Genomic DNA, 21,578 nt, shown 5'->3' on the forward strand with positions numbered 1-21,578 from the left:
GAGAGCTCTTGGTTAAGGGCCAGAGGCTGCAAACCAATAATGCTCAGGTGTGTTTTGTTTGAGCAGAACAAAATTTTGTTTGGTTTGTTTTAAATTAAAATTGGTTGGCCTTTAAACATTAGCACAAAAATTGAAATCACCAACAACTTTTGAAAAATAATTGGAAAAGCTGGCAACTCTAAACTCAAATGCTTATGTATATCAGGTAAAACGTAGGCCCCCCACTCCCACCCCCTTCAGACAGGGAATGCTCTCTCAGCTTCTTCACAGTCTCCATAATGCCCAAATCATTCTTTTATCTGTCCAGGCCATGAGACACATTTGTATTTGGGCCTCCTTACTGTGATTCCGGAATGCTATGTTATACAGCCTGGAGATTATGCTCTGGAAAGAGGGAAAATGGGAAGCCATTGAAGGATGTGGAGCAAAGGTTGTTAATCAAATGCAATTAAAAAATAAAAATCTAGCAATAAGGAAAATAGAATAGGGTAGGCTTTACATACTCAAAATGTTTTATTTAGGCAGCATGATATTTACATGGCCAGCCAAGTAACATGACTAATTGACCTGGACTGAATGGAATCTCTGCCTAAATGGAGAGACTACACCCTCTTTAATAGGGAAAGCTGCTATACAGTTCCAATGAATTACTGTCATGGAAAATTTCTGGTTGGGGTCACCATATATGCCATTTTTGGAATCCACATTTTTATGGGTAATGTCCTGATTTCTAAATGTTTTAAATTAATTATCTATTTAAAAACAGAAGCAGATCAATTAATCAGTTTTCTGCCTGTGCATTAGAGGATAGCCAGGGGCTGAAAAGGAATAAAGAGAATTGGAAAAACAATTCCCAGATGGAGTTTTAGCTCTCACAGTTTTATAGATATTGATATAATTAACCATGCAAGAGAATCACAGGATAAAAAGCAGTTTCAAGTGACAGAATTATGATTTCTGTTTTCTAGAAGTTGAATTTGAGAAATTCATATAGAAAAAAAACACAGTTCATCATTTTTCTACTCATTTATTCAGCACATGTTGTATAAGAATTATGCACTGTACTAGCAAAAGAACAGCAAAAAGGAGTCATAAATTTCCATCCTTAGAGATCTTAGATTCCAATAGGTGGGTCATAGAATTACAATTCAGCACAGCAATGTTATAACAAACATAGTAATGGATGCTTTTTAGGTAGGAGTAGAGGATGACATTTTTGGAAAGCTTCTAGAAAGTAGCAGCATCTAAGACAGAATCTGATGAAAGGAAACTATGCTCTCAATAGAGATAACTGGGTGTATAAAGGCCACAGGTTAGAGAAAGCCAAGTACATTAAAAACCAAAATCTGAAACACAGTGAATCTGGAACACTAAGTACAAGATATGACAAGTAGTAAGAGACGAGATCAGAAAAGAAAACAGTAGCCAGAGAATTCACAGCTATGCTGACCACTTTAAGGTTCTGAACTTAATCCTAAAAATAGTGGGTGATCATAGGAGGGAGTTCATTCAGGCAGTACCATGAGTAAATCTGCTTCAGAAAACAGGACGAGAACTAGAGATACTGATTTGGAAATTAGCAACATGTAAGTTGATACTTGAGGTTGTGGCATTGAATGAAATTGTTCTGGGAAAACAAAGTGAAAAAATCAGAGTTAAAAGCATAAAACCTTGAAGAGCCCACACAATAAAGTCCTGAGAAGATAAAGAGGAACCAAAGAATAAAACTGGTAAGAGGCAAATAACCAGGAAATTGTAAAGATACAGCGACAAGGCAGGCATGAGTTTCAAGAGGAGATGGGATCTATGGTGTTAGTGATGAGAATTGAAAGAGGATGAGCCTTAGAGATGCTTTCATTTGCATAACACATATAGAATGTAGAGCAAACTTTGGAAACAGAAACACTGGTAAATATAAATTGGTACACTCATCACTACCTCACTTCTACCGAATTCTTTGTAATCAAATCTTACTCTATTTTAAGAGAAGCTCTTAATTAGTAATCCTATGTAATGAAAGTAACTAGTTTGTACAAACTCCTAATTAAAAGGGACTAAAAAACTAAAGAGCCTTTGTAGTCTTCTGCCTGGATGGACTGTAGAGTCTACATCTTGTTTCTTGTTTTTGTGTTTTTTTTTATTAACTTTATCTATGCAAAAAAATAAAAAAAAAAAAAATTAAGAAACATTTCAGATAAAATATTTCCCAAAAAAAGTATTTCCAGATAAAATAGAGTCTGTATCTTGTATTCAGCCCCATACTCTGTCCCTCTATTTCTCTACAATGAAGGAAAAATTGGCTTTACATTTCTGTTCCAAGAACCTTATTTTCCACTCTGTTTGCCTTGAACAAGCAACAAAAGATGGGAGAGATTTTAGATGGAAAAGACATTTAAGGTCATTGGCTACAGTCCCTTCATCTTCATGTTTGGGAAACTGAGGCACAGAAATAATGATTGGCTTGCACAAGGTCATCCAGCTTTTATGGAAAAAAGAGACGGATTTTCATGCATAAACTAGTATTTATATACTTGTACACTGAGTTGCCACCACAGACTCCCCAGATTAGAGCAAAGCCCCTTTTTCCTCTTAGCAAGTATTTAACATTAAAATACAATTAGTTCTTTACCAATTTAGGACCCTCAAGTTTTATAATCTGGTCTCTGCCAGGCACTCTAATACAAATCACTTAGAATGTCTTTTAAAGGAAATCACTTCTTATCGGTCCAAAAAGATAATTTTTTAACATCTTATATAGAACATAGAATTCAAAGAAATATCTATTTTTCTACTCTCGGGGTTACACATGGTAAAATTTTATTTACCATAATACCATATACAGAATTAATTTTTTTAATAATCAATTATTTATATAGTTTGGTTTACAAACTTCATGCCAGTTTTTTTTTCACAACTAGTTAACTGCAACATTTCTATGAAGCAAAGCTCAAATACCAGCATGATGTTATCACAGATTAGTTTTAATTTTTTCAACATATCTTTCTATATGCCTATGTCTATATATAGATAGATATGTTCTTATTTATAAAGTGTGATGCAATAAAAGTGTACTGATGACTCAACTGGGTAGAAAAATCAAACTTAATATTATGCAGCATATCCACAGAAACTAATGGTCAATCTAAAATTAACTAGCATTTTTTCAAAAGCATATTTCAAGGAATAAATCTGTCTATGTTACATTCTGATAAAGATGAGGTTTATCACTGCCAATCTTTAGAAACATAAGTCTGGAATTCCAAATTGTCAGGGAAAACTGTGGTAATAAAAACAAAAAAATTACAATTTTTAAAAATAATAACAAAAATAATAGTACACTTAGTGAACACTTAAAGGGCCTCTTGTCTTCAATGCATTATATTCTTTAACAATGTCCCTGTAGTTGTACAATTCAGCCTTAGCTGAGCACTTCCCTGCTTTTCAAAGTGTGGCCGAAGAACCAGCAGCACTGGCATCACCAGGGAGCTTGTTAGAAATGCAGAATCTTGATCTCCACTTAGTCATAATGAATCAAAATTTGCATTTTAACAATCACCACCCAGGTGATTCATATGCAAATTAAAATTTTAAGTGCTTTGGATATATTAACTCATCACTGGAACTATTATTTTTCCATTTACAGAGAAGGAAATAGAGGTACAGAAAAATAACTTTTCTGTTACAGAGTTAGGACCTATGACAGATTTTCAGATGTATATCCAACACATCCTCCTATCCTTCTTTTTTCTCATAAATTCCCATTTTTTTAGGGCATAAATGTACCCAACCCCATATAGGGCACTCTTTTTCCCAGATGTCCCTTTAGCTGCAAAGGACTATGAGATAACGGTGGAAATCAATCGCAAATGCTAGGAAGACGTGTTTTTCTAATAAAAGTAACAAATGGAGCTGGAGTCATCCCTTCCTTTTATTCCAACCTTAACCATGATGGCTGGAGCTGCAGTAGACACCTTGGGGCCATGAGATGACAAGCATAAGGACAGAAGTCAACATTATGGAAAAGGAGGTGGAAAGACAGAGTCAGGATTCTTGACGGCATCATTTGGGACATCAGCCAATGCTAGCAGCCACCTACCTCTAGGCTCCTTGTTGGTTACAAAATTGATGCCTATCGAAGTCACTATAGATTAGGCTTTCTGTTACTTTCAGCCAAACACATGTCTGACCGATGAAGATTTCTATGGACTTCTTTTCCTTTTTCACTTATATTTTATTATTTCATTCTAGTGCTAGGGAGCAAGATTTCCTTTGTTCCCAACTGGCATTAAAATTGCACTATAATAAGCCACTTGAGATTATTATATCCACTTCTAATATTTTTAGACAGAAGAATGTAAAGTGCCACACCTCCCTTGAGCGGGTAGGGAAAATTACAGAGATGACAGGTCACAAAACAGTTCCCTAAAGGGAATGGGATTTGATGAAGAGACATCTGCTTTCTGCCCCACTAACTTTCAAATCCACTCACTTAAACGTGCACCTGCCCCCTTCCTTTTCTGCTGATACATTTTGCTTACCCTCTCAGCTGTTCCGAGGCAACGGCAGCAGAAACTGCAGCTGCTGCCCTGCAACTGGGCAGACGATTTGTCTGAGGGTGAGAAGGCCTGTAGTAGAAGCTGTCACCAAGATGACAAAGTCCAGATTGGGTGTAGTAGCAGCTAAAAGAGAATGACAAACTCAGGCAACGTCGGTTGGAATAGGCACAACCGCACGTAAAAGTAAACGTCTCCAGTCTGAGTCAGCAACCTCGGCCTTATGGAAATTCTCATCACCCCTGTATTTCAAAAATAATAACGTAAAAAACTAAATAACCCTCCCTGCTAAAGTCATGAGTCATACCATCAGTTTGGTAGCAGCCAAAAATACCTCCAAGAGATCTTCAGATTATATGGGAAGCTTGACAGAATGAAAGTTGAAAGGAGTTCTGCCATAGCAATATTCCCCCCACTACTTCATCTGCCTGATCTTCTCATTTAAGAATTCAGCGACTGCTTTTCTAATTTATACGTTTTAAGAAGGAGTCAATTTTTGATATTTAAAGTACTTTAATTGTGAGACACAAGCACTACTAGTAATATGGCTCTATATATGGTTTTCTTATTAGTTATCCTTGAACCTGATATCACCAGTAGGCCAAAAATTACTCAAAACAATAAAAAGGACACTTAGTTTTACTTTTTACTTATCAAAGGACTTCACCTTAAAAGTGGCTCTACATTCATCCCCATTTTTTTTTATAACATGTTTACAACCTAGGCCCACTCCACTTGCTTAACATTAAGAATCTTTTAAGATTCTGAAGTTTCCTTTACTCTACTATCTGCTGGAAGATTTTTTTGCTATTGTACCAAGCACAATCATCAACCTCACATTTTTCGCTTTGACGATTATCCTTTTACTAGATAACTAATTAAATCTATCCTTCCATATTCCCCTCTACCCAATCTGAACACAGTCTTGCAATGCCCTTTTCTTTTAATTAAGACTTCCTCTCTCAGTATTCAAATTTTAATCTTCCTTGAAAATCTGGCTGGCATTTCAGCCCACTATTTCCCTACTTGAGAAATTGAAGAATTTCTCTATATAATCACAGTAACGAAAATTAATTTGTTCCATTTACCCTTAATTCTCTGACTATAGATGGCTTGCTTAATTCTACTGTGCCAGCTTCTCAAAATTCATATAATTGAAAACATTTGTTCTCTACAACCTGAAGATCTGAGTTGGAACTCAGCGTCTTTTGATCTAAAATTTAAAATCTTCTCATGAGTAATTAGTGATAGCAGAAAACCTCACATCTCTTTCTAAATGTTTCCCTTGACAATTGTCTTCCTCCTCCAAACTAGTCCTCCAATTCAAGTCTGACATTCTTCTCCGTCCAGGAAAGCTTTTTAACTTACAGCATTTTAAAAGCACCTGATCCTTTTATCTTCTTAACGGAAACTGAACGCCTTCACAACACTTACTAAAATACTTCTGGTGCCATTACAAAACAATCTAAACAATGGGTTTAGGAATGCTATTAGTAGACACTAATAATGTTTAGCCTTTCTTCAACCTTCCTTAACGTTGTGACCTAACTCTACTCAGACAAAACCCAGTAGTACTATTCATTACAACATGTTCCTGAAACACCCATAAAAATTTATTAGACTATGCTAACCATATCCACAAACAGATGAAAATAGCATTTAATTTTTGACATTTATTTCTATGAATACTATATTAGAAGAGGAAAGCCTTATATTTTATTTTATTAATTTTAAATCAAATTAAGAATACTTCAACCGAACATATCCTTTAAAGATATTAAAATGATTCTATACAGAAAGAATAGCACCACACACATTCCTGGAAAAGTCATTGTGCTACATTTTGTATTCATTCCACTAAAAAGTAGTTGACACCATGAATATTAACTAATAAAAGGCTGCTCTTCTACAGAGTACTATTTTTTTCTAACTACATGTAAACCTATATTTTGTTTATACCATTTTTCAGAACTGAAATAAAGAGAAAGAAGATGAAATAAAAATCCACATCACAACTCAAATATCAAATTAAGATGGAGACGGGCTCATGCTTGTCTACATGCTAATTTTTTCATTTATTAAAAATATATATTTAAAACATACAAAGATATCAAAACTACTACCTAGTATAGGTTATTTAAACTGTGAATACAATGGAAAATGTGAAGGTATCTATACCTCATGATAAGTTGATAGATCCCAATTTGATGCGCTTCTATATAATATACTTCTAGATTTAACATCGATTTTATTCTTATCATGTCTTACTTCTAAATGATAAGGTCTGTACCTCAGAGAATGAGGGTATCTTAAGTTAAAAAGAAGTTTTTAGAATACTATTTTGTGCCAAGAACATTACATTTAAGATTCAGTACATTGTACCCTATATCATTTATGGCTTTTTTTATTTACACAGGACATCTCTCACTATTCTTTCATTCACCTTTAGCACAAAGGAAATTAAGAAAAGGCAGAAGGCAAGTTTTCCTTGAAAAGAAAGCTAGAGAACCTCCAGAAGTTTCAACTGGAATTAACACTCATTTTACAGCTCTAGAAGTGCCACCATTAACATAAACACCCCAACACATCCGCCACAGGTGCAGAACCATGTGCTCTCTGGGGTGTTACACTCTTCTATAGATATCATAAGTCTCAGCCCCACAGTAAATATGCCAGAAAACACTCTTCCCTTTCTGAGAAAAGACTTACAGTTCAATAAGAAAACACAGGGTATGTCTACAGTATTTTTAATTACGAAGGGGAAGAAGAAACAAGTACCTCAAAAGGCAAAAAGAGCCAAAGTAGGATGCGATACAAATTCACACAAAGACTGGGTCTGGTTCTTAATAGAATTCTTTGATTTAGAATAGTACCCAGCAAATCCTCAGCCCTCAGTAAGAAGGAGCTGAACGAATAAACTATTCTTATAGCAACAGAACATGGCTAACTCCAGTTATATCATACAAATAAAAGTGATTTCTGGCACCCATGAACTTCAGCAGTATGTTCTTATAATGGAAGCTGTGTAGTATTGTTTGGAGTCTCAAAAGCCTTCTGAGGGACTGCATCTCCTATAAGATCAACACCACACTTTGTGCATCTTTATATCCTGCAGAATGTCTGGCACATCATAAGACTGCAATACACATGGTCTTAAAGAATAGAATACCAGAATAATTTCATTTGACTTTCCGTGTTAACACATGGGAAAGTAATGAATTGCCAATCAGCCAAGCTGTTCATTTTGGCCATCTCCACTATCAATATAGATTTCTGCAATATGATTGAGCTGTAGCAATCAAAAAATGACGCCAAAACAAATGGATCGGTCATGCCTCAAGTCCAATTTATCCACTGTGTATTCAGGGGAAAAAAAAAAAACAACTTTGCACCTGAGCTTAACCATGAGAGAGGAAAAGGACAGTGGATGAGGTAGACCTGTGTCTGAAAGAGCAGAAATAAATAGACCCTCAAAATTATGACTGAGGGCAACAACTTCCTAACTGCAAAGGTAGAGAAAGCAAATGTTGCTAACTAAAAACTTTTTGAGGTGAAAACAAAGCTGTACTGTTATTTCATTAAAACAGGGGTAGTATTCTCGGGGCCTATGCACATCCTTGATGTCAACTTGAATTTTTCCCAGGAGATGCTGTTTGAGGAGAAAGTACCACCATCCATTCGCTGCTTAACAGTGCTGCCATGTAGCCATGACTGCCTCTCCTATAAAATAAGCACAAGCTAGTCACAACAATGAACTGAGAAACTGTTCTGCCAAAATACCATAACTTAACCAGTTCCTGAAGGAGCCTGTCTTAGTAACATTCTCCAACAGGGAGTCGGCAAGGAAGCAACACACGTCATTAGTGAGGCTGTGTAGAGGATGTCTGTTAACTCTGCTTCAAAATATTAAAAGAATCCAAAACTCTGTACATAACATTACCATGGTATCTAGCCAAACCTTGCATGCACTGTGATGAAAATCTTCATCAGCACATTATTTCTGTGCCACATGGAAAGAAGGAGGGCCAGCCCCAGACAAAACAAAAGGAAATGTCTTTGAAAGTCCTGTCCAGGGTCTCTAGCCTCCCCACTGGCATCTCACTTCCAGCTATCAGTACTGTAATTTTCTGCTTTCTCAGTTTCATGCCTCCCACAAAATAAATGGGGAATGACAAAGGACTTGCTATCAGTCATTTACACTTTTATTGAAAGCCATTTACACACCTATGTGAAATTGCCTTTATCTCCACTTTCTCACTCATAAAGTAATCAAATGTGCTCCCTGTGACGCAAGCGGGTGGAAAGATCTAGCCGTAGGGAGCAAAAATGGCCCTGAAATTTTCTAGGCCTAAGGCTTGTTGTGAAGTTTGCCCTAGTCCAGGCACTTTAGGGGACCCCAGAAGGCTGAGTCCAAAGGGAAGGGAGAGTGGAATCTCAGGTGCCTCATGCCTCTGGGGAGCATCAGCCTCTAGGCAGGTTTTTAATGAGGAGGGGATTGCCAAACATAACAGCTTTGCAAGAAGGAGGGCCCCAGGACCTGGAGATTACCCTGCTTCCGTGTGAGACTAGCATAACTTAATAGCCCAGTCCCTTCTCTTCTGCTCTTCTTGCCCCTTCAATCCACTTAATCTCCCCTCTTCAATTCTATATATTGAGATTTAAAACCATTCTCAGTGTGTTCTCTCCCTTCCTGAAGCCTCCACCACCCTTGAATTTAAAGACAAATAGGAAGCTAGCAAGCCTGAGGCATAAAATATATAGTTGCAAGACCCAGAAATTTTGCCATTCAGATACCTAGAACCCAAGGTTAGGTCAGTGGACATATTTTTAGTCTTATTTCCATTACTATCAATTTTACACAATGAGTTTTATTCTATAAATATAACTGTGTTATTAGAGATGAATTCTCTATCATGATGCCAAATAGCTAAATGCCATGATAATGATTATGAATGGCAATAAATATATCATCTTTCTTTCATTATTAGTTTTATTTTCATAAATTCTGTGCATGTACAAAGGTGTGCCACAGAATGAGACTGCTTACATAAGATATTCACAAAAGTCTCCTCTCTTTAAAACTGTATTATGTATGCTCCAAATATGTCACTCTTTAGAAGTTACAGCTCTTATAGATTAAGTGAAAAATTGGGTGATGCCTTCTATTGCAGTCATAGTAGAAGGAGTATTAAGGTCAAAAATAATAGCAAGAACATCTACAAATAATAGCAAGAATATTTACATGAATTGAGATCCTATTCTGTTTGCCAGACACTGTCCAAAGAACTCAGATGCATAAAAAAGGTTTAAACCTTTAACAAACCAATGAAGTTGTATACATTTACCCCTACTTCACAAAGAAACCAAAGCAAGGAGTAACATGTTAGAAGTTATAATACACGGAGCCAGCAGAATTCAAATCCAAACCCATTGGTTTTCTATATAACCATAAATTTATAAAATAATTCAATACTATTTCAAGGTCAGCTTCCCTGGGAGAAACCAGACTTTTCTTTTTTATTTTTTTGTCCACTCAATAGCCAATTTTTTTATAAATATGAGGTAATAAAACTCACAGAAACATGTTAATATCCGTCTACAACCTGAGGATAAAAAGCCAAGAGTGAGATTGGAAATTGACCCTCAAACACTAAGTCTATATTCTGACTTCATGTTTTTGGCTTTAGAAATAAAGCTCCTTCAAGTTTCAAAGCATAAAACAATAGCACTGAGGAAAAAATAAATTCTACACAGCTCCTCTAAAGGCAGTTAAGCACGGTGCTCATTCTAGATTTTCCAAACTGAATCTGTAATTTAGATACCAAGCCTTATCATTTCTCATAGCTGTCACTGTTGGACATTGTAGATGTTAATTATCATAAATATATGAAGTCTGTCTACACATTCATCTTCCCAATGACCCTATAAAATTTGTTCAAAAACAAACATTACCCTTCTTATTCAGTTAACATTTTGAAAGCTACTCAAGAAATGTGAAAACCCATGGGGGGTTGGTGGCCTGAGCTGTTAGTTTCAATAATTAAAATGTAGACAAAAGGAAAAATTGATTCAGTAATTAGTTTTAGCTAATATGAATGTAAGGGCTTGGTAGATAAAATATCAAGGCAAACTCACCTCAGATTTCTAAGCTCACAAAGAAGTAGGCACACCGAAAGCACGAGACCTACCAATGTTCTCTTGGCATATTTAAAAGAACACTATCTCTTAAGATGATTTTAAGAACTCTCCTCTGCTGTTTCTCACAATAACTAACGCCTATCAATTATATGGTATATTATGCTTTATTAAAATTTTTAATTTACTTGAGCCATGCAATATCCTTGTGAGATACAAATGGAATAAGTAGAACCCCTCCCACCATTTCACAGATGAGTAAATTAAGAAACAGATGGGAGAAATGACTCAGCCAAAATTATACAATGAATTCATGGCAGAATTACACATAATGTTAGGTCAGAAGTTTCAGTAATTGGTGTAATAATTGTTCCAGATCACCAAGAAGCCAGCCTAAAATATGCCGATTTAAACAGTGAAAGAACAATGAGGTAATTAAACAATAACTGCTCCACTGATTTTCAGGATAAGGGAAGTTCTCTAGTTGATTCTTTCCAGGGTGGCATACTAAAATAGTAATTAAATAAATAAAGTTCATTTAAGCAATATTTAATTGAGTGCTTACGACATGCCATGCATAGTTCTAGATTGTTGGGATAAACACATCATTGAACCAAGCATTAAAACAGACAAAAATCCCTGATCTCATAAAGCCTACACTCTAGCAAAAGAGACAAAACAAGCAATTGACATAATGGTAATAATAAATAAATAATCTTGCATTTTAAAAGACATTATGAGCTCTCACACCCAATAGAATGGCTATTATTTAAAAAATAGAAAACAAGCGTTGGCAAGGATGTACAAAGACAGAACTCTCGTGCAGTGTTGGTGAGAATGTAAAATGATACAGCCTCTGTGGAAAACTCATATGGTACCACAAAAAGTTAAGGATTTAATGACCCAGAAATTCCACTTCGAGGTATATACCCAAAAGGATCAAAAGCAGAGAATCTGACAGACATTTGAACACCAATGTTCACAGCAGCATTATTCACAACAGCCAAAAGGTAGAAACAACGCAAGTGTCCATCAACAGATGAAAGGATAAACAAAATGTGATATATACACACAGTGGAATATTACTTGACCATAAAAAGGAATGAAGTTTTGATACATGCTTTAATATGGATGAACCTTGAAGACATCATGTTGAGTGAAATAGACACAAAGGAACAAATATTGTATGATTCCACTGACATATAATAACTAGAATATGTAAATTCATAGGAACAGAAAGTGGAGTGCAGGCTACCAGGGACAGAAGGTATAGGAAATGGGGAGTTACTGCAAAATAGGTGCAGGGTTTGTTTGGAGTATGAAGAGTTCTCATAATGGATGGTGGTGAGGGTTGTGCAACATAGTGAATGTGATTAATCCTACTGGATGGTATGCTTAGTCATGGTTGAGATGGGAAAGCCGATATTGAATATGTTTCCACAATTAAAATAAAACAAAAGAGCAACAAAAAAAAGACAGTGACAATTAAATGCAGTATGTGATCTTGGACTGGATCTAATAATGGAGGAGAAAAGGCACAAAAGGACATCACTATTGGGACATATGAAAAAAACTGGAATGTAGACTATAAGCTTTATAGCAATGATATATTCCTTGAACTTGATAACTGTACTTAAGGTGGTTACAAATGGGAATGTCCTGATTCTTAGCAAATGCCCATGAAGTATTACTTGTTCAAGGAGCATGATGTATACAACCTACTCTCAAAAGATTTGGAAAATAGATCGATAAATAGACAAGCGGGCAAACAGACAGACAGATGGATGAACAGATAGGGATGGGTAGATGGATGGATGGTTAGAAAGATATATGGATAGAATGATATGGCAAATGTGGCAAAATGTTAAAAGTTGGTGGATATGGGTATCTGGGTGCAGAGTACACTGAAGTTCTCTGTATGGGTTTTGTATTATTTTTTCAAGCCTTCTGCAATTTTTAAATTACTTCAAATAAAATTTATTAAAAAGATAAGTGCTAAAGAATAAAAGTGAGGCTGGGGAAGGGGAATCAAGATTGCTAGGGTGGGGTGGGGTGGACAGGTTGCACTATTTATTAGGTTCCGCAGGTCAGGCCTCATTAAGAAGGTGGGAATTGTGGCTATCTGGGGTAGAAGGGAACAGCTAGAGCAAAAGACCCAGCAAAATATCCTGGTATGTTCAAAGAATAGAGGGAAGCCAATGTACCTGAAGCAGGGTTAACAAGAGGGAGAGGTGTGGGATGTGAGGTCAGAGAAGGAATGGAAGAGTGGTAATGCAGAGCCTCAGGGGCCACCATAAGAAATATGACTTTTATTCTGAATGAAATAGAACACCAATGCAGGGCTTTGAGCAGTAGAATGGCATCATCTGACAAATTTTAAAGAGATTCTATTATTAATTATTACTATTGTTAATTCTTAAATACCTTAAATTTTATAATCCAATATAATGCATAATCTTTGTCATATACTTGGATCCCAATTTTCTCTCCTCTTCTCATAGTAAGCTATTATTATTCCCATTTTCCAAAGAAAATATCAAGTCTCAGAATGGCTAAGTAACTTGTCTAAGGTAAAATCTAGAAAGTGGAAGACAGATAAAAAGAACAATTTTTTAAACTCCTGGTTCACAACTGATTCCTGTTTCCTATGCTCTCATTTATATTAAAGCTATAAAGGAAAGAACACACTAATTGAGATTAATTATCCAGAAAATTCAATAAATAGAGATGTTCCATTTGATAAATTAAAATGGAATCATACCTTGTCCCTATTATTAATTTCTGGGACCTAATAATACAAGTACTTTCCTTCAACTTTCTATTCACCATAGCTTATGCATATTTTGGATGTAGAAATAATCAGAGTAATTTAAATTTATAGCAATACATTCAGAAAGATTTTTTAAAGACTGACTCATCATTTATTGTCTACTATATGCCAGTAACCATGCTAAATTCTTTGCATATATCATCTCCTTTAATATTTATCAAAAACTGTAAGATGAGTATTAGTTATCCCATTTTATAGCTGAGAAATGTAAACCCAAAGAGTCTAAATATTGGAAGGTCAGATGATTGCTAAAATCAGAGTGGGAATTTTACCCAAATCTCCACAAGCTAAAGTTAGGTTTTCTTTACTAAGACACACTGCCTTCCTGCAGCATGATGCTCAACGTGTCATCTAGACACTTTCTAACTAAAAGTTCAGCTAAATATTACTAGCTCCATTTTACAGATGAATAACTGGTGACAGAAAAGTTAATCAAGCAATCAACATTTATTTTACGGCCACAATATGCAAATAATATTTAGTTGCTGAGACCACAGAGGATTTATAACATATGTAGCCTCAATGAGCTTACAATCTTGTTAAGGCAATAAGAGACACATAAAAAGATAATAAATAGTACAAGATAGCTTATAATGAGTACCAAATGAGACACGGAGTCAACAACTGCTAAAGAAATTCAGTAGAGAGGAAACTGAACCTGGGATTCTTCAATTCAATCAAGACAGATCTTTTCTAAAGAGGACTGCCGTTTAGTTGATCTTTACAGGAAGGACAGGGTTTAGATCATCAGAGAGGATGAAGAGAAATAACCCCAGGAAAAAGCAAAATATGATCAAAGGCCAAGGGAGCAGATGTGGATTATCAAGGGGAAAATGAATAGATGAATATGAAGCAGAGGACTGTGAGGCGGCAAAGTGGTAAATGAAGCCAGAAAGGGAGATTATAGAAAACCTTGATTGTTAAATCAGGAATCTAAGGGAATAAGGAAAGAATTAATATCTGTTGAACTGCCAGTATATGGCACATACTTTGCAAACACTTTTTGTTTGTTTAATCCTCTCAACAACCCAACAAGGTAATAAAATAGATACATCATGGCTCTGTGAACGCAAAGGACACAGATTATCTACCCAAAGCACAAGCCTTGTAAATGTGGAAGAAGCAGAAACTCCAATTTGGATCTATCTGCCTCCAAGGCCTGTGTTCCTTCCACTACGCCTCATCAATGGCTACCAAAGTTAGAAAAGTTAGAAAAGAGTGACATGAAAAGCAATGCAAGACGGAAAGAAGACAATCTGACTGTGAGATATTAGACCCTAATCTGTCCAATACTTAAAGGATCAGGGAGGGAAGACAGTAAGGCAAGAAAGGTCATTTGCACTATCACATTAACTCAAACAGCAAGATAATGAGGACTATATTTAAGTGCTGGTAATGAAATAAAAGGAATACAAAGGACAGGACCAAAGAAGTATGAAGAGATCAATGATAATACCCAGATACTGCAACAGGTACTTTCTACCACCCAACCACACCCAGAGTATAAACACTCCTCTTAAAAACTCAGAGAGACAAAGTCCAAGATCTCTTCTAGCTCCAATACTTTAAGATTTTTTCACAGCATAGGATTTCTTTAAAATAATAAAATATATAGCCTAGGCAAAAGATCTAAGTGCATTCTACCTCTTAATCCACCATTATGAATTATGAAAGCCTTCTGCTTATATAAATTTGGCATTGGCTCATTGCCACATATACTAATAAGGGTGGTAATTTCTTATATTTATGCTCATTAGGCATATTAATTACTAAGGAGACATTTTTCCCTTTTTGTTTTCCTTTTAGAAAAATAAGTGATTTTTATTAAACATTTGAATTCTCCGTGAGAAACAAATGTATCGCATTAACTTTATCCCTCCATAGGACTTCTCTCTTAAAATGCAAAATATCATCCAGGGATTCAAGTCGAAATCTAATAATAATTAAGCAGTATGCCACCCAACAAGTTGGGTCTCTTCTTACTTTTTCTGAACTCCGGATAATCCAAACCATACAGTGCCAACGACAGATGCAGAATTAGCAACCACATACATTTTTCAAAACAACTATTTATGTAAACATCCAGACATTTAGTCAATCCAAATCTTTTCAAGCAACTAAATATCACAAAATTGCCAGCCTGGTAATAACAAGGCTAATCGTATAAATTTGTGATTAGTATCGAGTGTTTAATCTGTCTTAATTTTTAATTAATTATTAAACGGAACAACCAAGTAAGTATTAAGCACATATGTGATAAATAAACTTGTATATGTGTGTGTATCTATCTATCCATCTATTATATATCTATCTATCTATCATCTGTCTATCTAGCTCATGTAAGAATTGACTAATAATATTTGACTCAGAATTCTTCTAGGAATTTCACTAATTATATAGTCACCTGATTTTATTAGTACCAACTGGCTATGCTACAGGATAACTAAAATTCAACATATTAGCCAAGTCTAATTTCCCTTGCTTTTAAGAATGTATATATATTTTTCTGTGTTGAAAATTAATGCTTAAATTTGAAATCAAACCATGTCACAGCCCAAAACATTTAGCCCTACAGCTCATATAAATATCAAATGTCTTCAAAAGTTTAAACAATGCAAACCTTTGCTGTACTCTAGAACTATTACAAGTGTGTGTAAAGAAATATCATCATAAGATCCTCAAAAGTGCATTTGTTTCAATGAAACACAAATACTCTTTTCTAGGTTCCTCCTTTCTGCATATTCATAGTGATGTAAAAATAAGTGTCTGTAAGATATGATAAAAGAAACCAAAGATACTATACAAACATATCTGCTCAATGATGATAGGTTTTAAAATACTCGAAGTATGAAACAAGTTAGACATTAGAAATAAATTAACTGAAAAACTATTCATGCAGAAAGTTTGAGTCCCATATGATTTAGGCATTCTATAAAAGATGTGTTAAATACATTATGTGTGTATGAAAGGAATCACAGATAATGTTTATTTCATACACCTTATTTTCTATTATCTATGGCTTTTAATACATAGTGATGCATTCATACATAAAATGTATTAAAATATGAATATTACCCTTAATTTTATAGGCATTATTCTTTGAGAGTTTAACAAAAGTAAAACTATTTTTACCTCCCAGTCCTGGTCTAAGCCGATTATCGTAACCATCCAGAAGTCTGTCTAGAATTCTTGTAAAGATGGTAATGTTATTTTTAGCCTCATCTTCTTGGATGTTAGCCAGCACCAACCTAAACAGATAATTTTACAAGCTGATATATAAAAATACGTGTGTTTTGCAAGTGCCAACACGCTCTCCTTCCTTGAATTCAATTTTAAGGCTTTCTAAGCTATTAGTGCCACCCACTTTCCTCCTTCTTTTCATTTCTATAAATACCAGAATGTCCATGGAGAAGATAAAGCATGCTATTGAAAATGGATGCTAAATAGCAGATTATCAAAAAGTGTGATAAAATTATTTCCAATTTTTATCACTTATCATTCTGTGTGGACTATTCTTTCTAAAAATCCATTTCCTAGAGTGTGTTATGATTGAAGATTATCACATGCAGACCCTATTAGTCACATTACTCCGCAATTAGAAAGGTATGATAATCAAAGAGCTTCAAGAAATAATTCCTCAGTGATTTGAACATTAACTGGAAAATAAATTGCCTCCTTGGAGATACAAAATTTCTCTATCTCCCTCATAACTGTTTTTCTTTTTCTCTTTACGTCTTTCTCTCTCTTAAACCAAGATCATTTTCTTACTTTGGGTATACCTCCACCCAATGGCCAAGTGCAATATAGACATCAGGGAAATTCCGCTGGCGGTGCTCCAGGCTCCACAGATGCCAGGGAGGTGGAGCTGGGATCTGAAAGGATCAGCAGCAGCAGCACAAGCAAGGCTGCAGAGAGCCTTGAAAGAACAATCCCTCCTGACTGGTATCCGAGGAAAGCAATAGGGGTCATGTAAAGATTAAAATGAGCAGCCACTTTTTTTGTGATAAATTTGTAGAAAGAACAAATGGCCTTAAAATATCCCCAGAAAAGGAGAAACGGTAGTTCTCTCCCTCATAAAACCAGATATCTGATTTTGTGACATCTAGCAATTTGATGCAGAAGCAACTGTATATGTAAAACAGAATGTCCCTTTTTACTGTCATTTTCTCCCTAATGATTCAGAGATTAAATTACTGCTTCCCCCTCCAAAGAATCATTTCTATAATATAATAAAATACTGCCTATAGCATTACTATTTGTCAAATATGGAACAGAAAACTAGTGGAAAGAAATATGCTTAAGCACTGAGGATTTTCAGTGATTATTTATCAGTTATGACTTGTTCACTCCTGATTTTGATTTCAAAATCAAAGATGATATGTAATTGCATCCTGATCAAGGGTGTATTTGTAATAAAATATCATAGACACAGCCTATTTGCATTAACAACTACAGAGCTAGTAGCTAAAAGTACTCATAGTATATTAAAAATTGGTAACCAAATTCAAACAAATATTGCTCTGACAGCAGAGAAAATATTAAAACACTAATGTGAAGAGAAACATTTAAAATTATATAAATAAATTAGTTCATACACTCTAGCCTCATAGTTTCTAGACTGCCAACTTAAGCGAATTTTAAAACCAATCACTATAGCAGTCATGCAGTTCCACATGGAGATTTTCACTCAAAACTGTTTTATTAATCATTGGTTATATTTTTCTTCTAAAGTCAATATTTAGATATCATATGAGAGCTATTTTCCAATTTTAAAATAAGGCTTTATAAATAGATTTCTTCTTCTCAATTCTAGGAAATATTATTTGCATCCTTTGATAATTACTTGAACCAAAAAAGGAAAGTTTAAAAGGGAAATAAAGGTATGACAAACACATTGATTTTAAAAAAGGAATAGTTAAACTTGTATTTTAGGTCCTCTGGTATTTCAAAAATGATATCCTAATGGCAATAAATAAAAGATGCCCCTTGATATCATAAATCAGGATAGACTACAACTAAGATGAAGTTAATGACCAGCAATATAAAACCTAATTGCATGCTTATAGCACATAGGTGAACCAAAATTAGTTATACATTTAAAATAAGCTCTCTTTATGACAATATCCATTTTAGGCATAAAAGATCTCTAAATTAATAATATGAGACATTGATTAATAAATCAAGCTTTTGTTTTATTTTTTGTGGATATGAAGTTGTATACTACCTCCACCTAGAGGTTTAAGCCTCACATATCATTTGAGTTCTCTGCACTGACTACAAGAGCCAAGACCATTTAAAAAAAAGAAAAAGAAAATTTTAAGTTGACACTCAAATCATTTCAGCTTGTGCTTTTCTGTTTGGCTTGAAGGAAAACTATCGGCTTCCTTCCTGAATTTTAGTATTTGTGATTATAAACACATATAACTTAACCACTTCAATTCCTTGTAAGGTCATTTCTTTCTTCAGTCGATTTTTTTTTTCCTTAGAAAATGTTTCTGTTCACTTATGTATTTTATCGTTAAAAACAAGTAGCAGTAAACTTTTCATAGTCTCTATCACTTCATAGTTCACTTCATAGTTCAACCATTTTTCATTAGAAATAGTTCTTCAAAATAACCCATATTCTCAAAAGGCACCCCAGTGTTGATGGAATTCAAGAGACACACCTTCACCTTGAATTAAAACAGTTAAATATAATAAATGCCTCACCTGGCTGGGACCCACACCAAGAAAATGAGAAGCAGTAACTGCATGTTGGAGACGTTTAATTTCATCTTCATCGCTGCTCTTTGCAAAGCCACGGAAGAAAAACAAAAGGCACTTAAAATTACACTCGGTCCCCATCATCCCACTAACCCCAAAGAATGCCATTTCAATTGGCAATTGGAACTAAAGCTATGGAGATTACTCCAGTGGAGTGAGTGTAGGACGTGGTGATTGGAGGAAGATTTTTTTTTTTTCTTTTTCTTTCTTCCTTCCTTTCTTTTCTTATTATTGGCAGCAAGATGGCCAAGTAACCAGACTTTTGCCCTACTAGGAACTTCCACCATCCCCATTTTCAGCACACATGTTTTGGGAACACATGTATTAATAACACCAAGGATCCTAAACGGACCTATGAGCTGGAGAAGGAAATGGGTTAGAAGCAGAGAGTGGAAAGGGGGAGGAGAGATGAGTAAGTCCTGCTACAACCCCACAACCCACACCACCCCCGCAACCATAGCAGGAGAAGCGAGGGGCAGCCAGCCCACTTTTTCAATTATTCTTATCATTACAGTGAGCTGCATTCCTTCTGTCTTCAGTTCTTCACTCCCCCCAAAATAAAATAAAGTAAAATAAAATAATCTCCTTTCCTACTCATCCATAGTTGCCCAAGATCACGTCTTGGAGGCTGCTGGGCTCGGATCAATTGCTACGAAACGACGCGTTTGACAGCGGTTCAAGAAGCCGGTAACCACCATAGAAGGAGCGTGAGGCTCCCGGATCAAACACCAGTCAGGCAGGCAGCGGCAATCACAGAGTGCAAAGTTGAAGACTATAAAAGGGCCAGAAGGGAAACGTGCCGCCGGGCGGGCGTCTTGGGTCTTATTGTAGTTGTTTCTGGTGATGAGTACCGAAATTATTTTTTAAATGGGCTGAAGAGAGGGGGAGGGACCTGAGCCCCTTTGGTTTCCAGAGAGCGTCGGAGAGTGGGAAAGGGGAAGATGAGATATGCACCGGAGGCGCAGGCAAATGGCAAATGGTCCCTGTTGAACCAAAGCGTGCGACCCTACCTGAAGCAGCAAGCAGAATTCGATGTTTTCGTCCCTTTGCCCAGATCTTGAGGAGACAGGAAAACTTGAGAGAGAAAATGAGAGAGAGAGAGAGAGAGACTGCAGCAGCAGCAGCCGAGTGAGCTGGGAGCGATCCGCTGGTTGGAAGCCTGAGGGGAGCGCGAGGAGCTGCGGCGGCGGCGGCGGCGAGAGGAGTAGGAGGCGAAGGCGTCGGTAGTGGCGGTGATGGGCCGAGGAGGAGGAGGAGGAAAGGGAGGAGGGGGAGCGACGGCAGGGGAGGGCGGGGCGGGGGGAGGGGGTGCGGGCGAGGCGCGGTGCGCGCAGGCGGTGGCGGGCACGAGCCCCGCGCCTAGAGGAGGAGGAGTTAGGACTGGGAGGAGGGCTAATGAGATTCCCCGCGAACTCGGGGCACCCCCAACCCCCACCGACCCCAGGTGAACGACAGTCCCTCGCCGGGTACCTGCAGTAGCTCAGCCCCAGGAGGCGGCGGACGCGCTGGCGCTTCCGGAGTGCTGCTCTCCGCGCCCACGCGGTACGGGAGGAGCGGAGCCCACCCGCCGCCCGGGCTGCTCCCCGCGGCCACCCGCCGGCGCTCCCCCTGGGCCGGGTGGTTCCTGGGGCGGGGTGCCGCTGGGTGTTAGTGCGAAGTCGGAATGCAGCTTGTGTGCGCGGCCCTAGCCCCGGGCGCCGCCCCCGTCGCCCGCCCCCCAACATCCCTGGCTTTGGAACGACGTGGCTGCGGAGAAGAGGTAAAGAGGTATCGCTCCCGCAGGGGGGCGAGGGGACTAATCACGCCTTTACTTAGTCATCAGAGCATCCACGCAGGACCGGGTTCAGCGCATTTTGCGTGGATACAGGCAGCAGGAAGTTTTATTTTTTTTTGGTTGTACCAGATATGCTGTCAGGCTCCTGCAAGCTGGACTGATTTCCCCTAAAAGCTCTTGAGGGCTAGAGACTCACTTGAGCCCTTCAGTAAAGTGCATTTGCACATTATACACCTTGGGAAACGTCCGGTTCACTCTCACCAATTCTTTTTCTCATCCTCTTTTCACATAAGTCCTGTCTTCCTGGTGATCAGACTCAATCAACAGCTATAAAAAGTTTACATTACCCCTGAACAAAAGGGGACCTGCTGTGTTTCCACTGTATCTGCCCTTCATTTCCCGGTAGGGGGTGGGGGGCAGGGTTTCTCCCCTTTAGGACTTTTTGATGGCAAAAGGACCTGTTGTAATTCCAGCCCCATCTTATACTTTCAGCATTGTATGTTTGATCTGTCTCATTTCTCTT

General features: G+C 37.0%; 1 protein-coding gene across 5 annotated transcripts in view; it reads right to left on the minus strand.

The window, feature by feature from the left end:
* The window catches only part of GABRA2 (gamma-aminobutyric acid type A receptor subunit alpha2), a 159,909-nt gene extending 139,126 nt beyond the window's left edge, over nt 1–20,783 (minus strand). Inside the window, exons 1-4 of one of the 5 annotated variants that reach the window (XM_037829719.1) lie at nt 20,752–20,783; nt 20,292–20,355; nt 19,228–19,300; nt 16,651–16,766 (exon numbers count right to left, since the gene is read on the minus strand). In XM_037829719.1, the coding sequence (XP_037685647.1) occupies nt 16,651–16,766; nt 19,228–19,298 (187 nt within the window). In that variant the 5' untranslated portion in view covers nt 19,299–19,300; nt 20,292–20,355; nt 20,752–20,783. Of the gene's footprint in view, nt 1–16,650; nt 16,767–19,227; nt 19,306–20,291; nt 20,502–20,751 lie in introns of those variants that run through there. The other 4 variants (XM_037829721.1, XM_037829720.1, XM_037829723.1 and 1 more) reach the window with 4 other exon arrangements.
* Between the last annotated feature and the right edge of the window lie 795 nt (nt 20,784–21,578).

The sequence above is a fragment of the Choloepus didactylus genome, chromosome 3, assembly GCF_015220235.1.
Source record: "Choloepus didactylus isolate mChoDid1 chromosome 3, mChoDid1.pri, whole genome shotgun sequence".
In the NCBI taxonomy this organism is placed as follows: Eukaryota; Metazoa; Chordata; class Mammalia; order Pilosa; family Megalonychidae; genus Choloepus; species Choloepus didactylus.